Raw genomic sequence first — 5,826 nt, 5'->3', positions numbered from 1 at the left:
GCTAGAAAATATTGACCTCCTGTGATTCAGCAAATTCTCTCATTTGGCACAGGGCAGGTCTGAGGATGCCAGACTAACAAGGTTCAACCTGTAGTAGAGTTTTCGGAAGAAGCAAACAAAATGGAAACTTTTTTTTTAAAGAAATCTATTATTTCCCTTCTACTGCCACATTCTTAGAATGTGATTCCTGTTAGGGTCACTTTCTGCTTTTACTGAGCTCTATATCATAAGTATGAGGGCAGAAAGGAGGGAACAATATTAAGGTTGAGAGGCCTAAATTGGTATCTAGTTGTACTTTTAGGATTCCGTATCACTGAAACACTGACCTCTTGATTCTAGAAAATGTAGGTATCTTCAGAAGGAAGTGCTATAACAATTACATTCCCATGATGAGTCCCTGCAACAGTACATTCAGGGATACTTGGTTTCTCTATTAATGTGGCTGCACCTATCTACATTAAAAAATGTCAGTCACAAGTGGTGTTGGGGTGCCAGAACTGCAGGTCTTCAAATATTGCAGTTACACAGTAAATTGTTGACTTTACCTAATACTTCAGCAGAGGGTCACAACTTGGCAAGTAACTTGTAAGCAATGCTTCTGCCAGTTCTGACCTACAGTAACAAGTGTTCATTAGAAATGGAATAACATAGGAAATTTTAATCAATTTACAGTATTTTACATTTGTTTTACTAAATTTGAGCATGTTTTGAGTGACAACACTAACAGTGTCAAACACTCAACCGCTAGGGCCACTACTACCATCACCCTGCTTGTTAGACATGATCTTTTAAACAATCTAATTCTTAGAGTATTTACAATGATAACTTTGGGCTTTTGTCTTTTAAGTAGGAATGAAAGTTCTGCTATTACTGGGGGGAGTTGGAATGGAACTGAGGTAGTGGTTAACTAAACAGTCCTTCTGGTTATTTGAACGTAGAATGTTTTCAGGGTGGCCCAAGCTGCTATACCAGATTCACAACCTGCAAGGAAAATACTGGAGAGAAAGAGGATACCCAAAATAGTTCAGATGGGCACAGAAAACCACTTACTCATGCTAGGTGAATTCCTTGCATTTTTGAAGGATGGGGAAATGCTTCTGGGGCCCTGGTGTGTTTCAACTCATCTCACTGGATACAGTGCCATTCACTTCAACAGGTTTAGATTAGCTCCCAGTTAGTCCATCATTAATGCAGACTTGGTATTGTCTCCAACTGACCTAAGTGCCAAATGGAAGCAGTGGGCATTTGAGGGTGCTGCTAAGCATTGGTGCAGACTCAGACTTTTGCTGTCAACATTCTTCTGACTGCCTCAGGGAAGTGCTGGTCTAAACTCAGCTTCTGAAAGTGATTCTTGTTGGAAAAGATCCTCACGTAGATCTCCAACCACTTGCAGAATAATTGTGTGCAGAGGCACGTGTGAATGCTTACCAGTATTAACAAAAAACTAGCTGGGCAGGGAACACTGGTGGGGATGTATCTGAATCTCAAGAAAATGCTTCAGATGCTGAAGTTGTTTTTACATATACTTGATACCTACTCTTAAAAGGCTATAACATGTCTATTACTCCAATGAAGGAAATAAATACGTCTATTACTCCAATAAAGGGTTGAAGTGTCTCACTAAAATTTGGAGTACAGATGACTCAACTCCTCACTTACTCTGTTTGCTCATCTAAGATAGGTTGTAAGATCCTGTCCTGCACCTTTTAATGCTACCTAGCTCCCTTTACCAGGTGATTTGAGTGGTTTATCAAGGTCTCTATCATGATCTATGGGGAAAAAAACAGAGGCACAATACAAAGTGACTTGCTAAAGGCCACCCAGTACACCAAAGGCAGAACTAGGAATAGAATCAAGGTCTTGAGTCATAGCAGGTGCTGATATGCCTGACAATAAGCATGGCATCAGAATTGACAGACAGCTGAAGTTTAAAGCCACTTAAGTGTGTTATACATGCCCTAGTTGCTAATGAACCTGCTGTGTCTTAGAGTGTTGACTGAACACTTGTATTCAAAAGACTAAATGGTCCCTAGTTTTCATTGACCTAGCAGTGATTATGAGTGGTCAAGTACATTATGTTTGCACATAGCTGAAGTTTTATTTTGTCTGTCTATTTCTGTGCCAAAAAAATCCATTGATTTTTATATATCACAAAAACTCTTGTTTTAATGGAGCACAAAAGCAGGAAGTGTGGAGGTGGCAGTTTCAGGCAAATGAAATTCCAAGTCATTTATATAAAAAATATAATACTTTATTTTCAACTAGAAAGGTGCAAACATGTAACTTTTGGTCACACTTTAAACAAACTTTTCAAACAGCCATGGTCAAGGAAAGAAAACAAACGCTCCCAGGTGGGAAAAAAAACTTGATCATTTTACTTACAGCCATTTGTTCAAAGCTAAGGCAACTGTATTTTTGCCATACAAATGGATGCTTCACAAGGATGCAGGCATCTCATCTTCAGTAACAACCTGTCTTGATTTTGATTCACTGGTCACCCTATCTGAGCAATTTCCATTAGAAAAAACAAAAAACACAACAATTTTATGCTTTAATGCATTGTCAGACAAGCTTTACATCCTATTTCTTTCAAAATAGAAACAAAAATAGCTAACAGTATCAAGCATTGACAAAAAGCACAAAACTTTAAATTAATTTAGATAACTGTACATATATACAGTATTTACAATATTAATAAAAATGTAGCTTGCTAAGGCAAATTAACTGCCACAAGCTGTCCAGTCAAATAGACATGATTCTGATTCTCCTGAACAAGTCATTTGAATCAGTGTCAAAGCTAAAACATAGTCCTGACCAACAGAACACATTTTACTCAGCACCTTGCTGGGTAATGATTTACATTCCAGCTATTACTGTCACTCAGTGGCAGCAAACATGCTAAGGGTCTCTTTTTTTCAATTGCACTACAAGGTAGAACACACACTCCCATGCCCTCTAATAACTCCTAAACACCACTCCATGAACTGCGTCCTCTGAAGCTGTTCTTTGCCATGGTCCCATCAGCCATTTTACTTTCTTCTTCAAACCAACGTTTGGGGTCGAAAGACAATGTCTTAGTCACATGGAGTAGTCTGAACGTTTTGGAAACATTTAAATACTTGTGCTATTGAATCATGTTTACACAATGAGATGCAAATCAGGTCCAGTTGAGAGCCTAGAGTCTCCTGCTTTATGCCATGTCTCCGTACATTTTTCTGTAGTACAGAGACTCAAAGATGTCATTGTCTCCTGGGCAGTTGTAGTGGCAAGCACAGGTCTTGATGAACATCATTCTCCTCTTCATGACCTCACCATCAGGACATTTGAACTCCACAGGAAGAGTGGCTGTTCTGTGAGGGGTGCAGCAACGTCCATCAGTGCAGACCCCACAGAATTTAGCTTGATAGGTCTTTGTGCTGGTGCAGCCAGAGAGCTCAAACTTGATGGGCTTGGAGATTTTGGGGGTGCGAATGCACTTTTTGCCTTTCTGTGGGGCAACAAATGGAAAAAGCTTAGAAGCCATTTTTAAAGACTGCACAATTCTTATTCATATTTCTAGCCACTCATTTCATCCTCTCATTGTACGCAATGAGATTAATTCTCTGTTCCTCATGAAGGTTTCACATGCAAATAGGACAGTTGAAGTAGTGTTCAGATTTTATTATTCCCAGCTAATGGCCAAAGTAGCTACCTTTATTTATAACCTCCCTAAATATTAGTCATTGAGATGAGACCTTATGTGATACTGGATTCTTAAACTATACAGCTTCTGCAAACTTGGATCTATGCCAAAGCTCCTCTACTAGAGGTTTCTAAAAAGGTTATTTACCTTGATGTTTTCCTCCAGAGCTACTTCACAGGGTCTGACCATGCAGAGTCTGCTTTGCTTCTCCAGTCTGCAGAAGGCATTGTCATTGGTGACTCTGGTTGAGATACCCATTCCACAGGTCTTTGAACAGGCGCTCCATTCTGTGGTCTGGACCAGACAGTTGGCACGCATCATTGCCTGGTCAGGTCCATAAGTGTCTTCTGGCCTGTAAGCTGAGAAGCCCAGATGAACAGGATCAGCTTCTGGCATAGCGTAACGGTGCAAAAGCTACCAACTGTGTATTAATACTGCCTAAGCTGGGGTGGCCAAACCCCAGCTCTCAAGCTACATGCAGCTCTTTGAGCCACCTAATGTGGTTCCTACTCAAAGCTGCATACCCACAGTGCTTACTGCACTCTGTACCCCATTCTTTGGGGGAACTAGTGTGTGGCAGCAGCTGCTCCAGTGAGTCTCAGGCATTGGGTTGGGGGGTAGAAGGAGGATGCCTGGCTCTGGGGGAGGACATTGAGCCAGGAATTCCATATTTATTTTAAAGCTATCTTTCTACAGGTAGAGCTATAGTAGCTGTGGCTTAGTCGCTAAGGGGTTGCCCATTCATGGGCAAAGCAGAGGGCGTGGTGGTGTGAAGCCACTGGAGTCACCAGGGGGCTGCATTTGCGCCATGAGCACCGTTACCCCGGCCCTGGGGCTTTCAGCCTAGAGCAACAGCCTCCACTGAGCTCTCAACTCACCCGCTAGAGCCGGGCCCACCGCCGTCTGTTCTCGGGACTCCTCGCACACCCACTCCTCGCAGCACTTCCCGGGGAGCTTCACCCTGCGCGGGGAGGGGCAGTCCGGGCTGGGAAGCCGCACATCCATGCTGCAGAGGGGCACGCAGCCCACGGCGCCGTCGAGGCACGTGCACTGGTACTTGCAGCTGCTCTGGAAGGACTCCCCGCTCCGGTGCACCATCCCGCCGAAGACGCACGGGGCGCCATCGCGAGCTGCAGGCCGGGAGAGAGAGGGCGGCCGGTGAGCGCCGGCCTCGCAGCGGCGCCCCACCGCGGGGAGGCCGCGTAGCAGGAGCGGGGGCGGCGAGCAATGGGCAAGATCCCGCCGCTGCCTGTGCCGCGCCGGGGAGAGGTCCCGCTCTGGTCAGGAAGGCAGCGCGGCGGGGGTGGGGGGATCGCTTCCTAAAAGGAGCCGGAGGCGCCTCCAGCTCCCCGATCTCGCCTTGCCCCGGGGAGAAGTGGGCGGCCCTGGCCCCCACTTACCGGTGCACACGCCGATCTTGCGGTTGGCCGGCGAGCCGAAGTCGCAGAAGAGCCCCTTGTGGGGGTCGCAGGGGTCCCGCTCGGTGCACAGCTCGCCCAGCTGCTTGGCGCACACCCGGCAGCAGCCGCAGCCGTCCTGCACCAGGCTCACCCCCGCCGGGCACGTGGGGGGCGGCCCCGCGCCGCACTGGCACTGCCCGCTGCAGTCCTGGCCGGACGCCTCCTGCCGGGAGAGGGAGAGGGAGAGGGAGAGGGTCACGGCTGGCCGGCCCGGCTAGCGCGCCTCGGATCGCCGCGTCCCCAGCCCGCCTCCCCCTGCCGGCCCTGCGGGGCGCTTACCCAGCTCAGCAGAGCGACGAGCAGCGCCACGGCGAAGGCGCAGGGGGCGGCGGGTGCAGCCATGCTCGGCAGCGGCTCTGGGCAGCAGGCGGTGCAAAGGCTCCTCGGCTGGTCTGGGCTGCGGGTGCGCTTCTGAGGCTGTGTGCCGCCTGCGCGCCTCGCCAAGTCCCGGGCTCTCGGGCTGGAGAGTTGTTCTCTGGGCTCAAGCACGCAGCCGGGCTGCTTTTATACCCTCCCGGCGGCCCGGCCTCGCCAATCGGCTGAATGGAGTCCTACACAAACAGGGACATTCCTGGCATTCCTCCCCACCTTCCTGCCTCATCAATTCGCACCGGATTGATCCTGACCCCTTGACACTCACATTCCTCCCGTCTGCAAAAGCTGGCACACTCCAGCGCACAAAAA

The 5,826-nt window shown here is 47.8% G+C and overlaps 1 protein-coding gene across 1 annotated transcript; it reads right to left on the bottom strand.

The window, feature by feature from the left end:
- Positions 1-2,229: 2,229 nt before the first annotated feature.
- Positions 2,230-5,623, bottom strand: CCN2 (cellular communication network factor 2). The gene is made up of 5 exons (XM_074990555.1): positions 5,422-5,623; positions 5,083-5,305; positions 4,561-4,812; positions 3,830-4,041; positions 2,230-3,487 (listed from the first exon to the last, which is right to left on the bottom strand). Exons 1-5 carry the CDS (start codon positions 5,482-5,484, stop codon positions 3,191-3,193), a joined length of 1,047 nt encoding a protein of 348 aa, XP_074846656.1. The 5' UTR covers positions 5,485-5,623; the 3' UTR covers positions 2,230-3,190.
- Between the last annotated feature and the right edge of the window lie 203 nt (positions 5,624-5,826).

The sequence above is a fragment of the Carettochelys insculpta genome, chromosome 3 (assembly GCF_033958435.1).
Source record: "Carettochelys insculpta isolate YL-2023 chromosome 3, ASM3395843v1, whole genome shotgun sequence".
NCBI lineage: Eukaryota > Metazoa > Chordata > Testudines > Carettochelyidae > Carettochelys > Carettochelys insculpta.
Note: the sequence above shows the minus strand (reverse complement) of the source record. Positions and strands in the feature narration are given on the sequence as shown.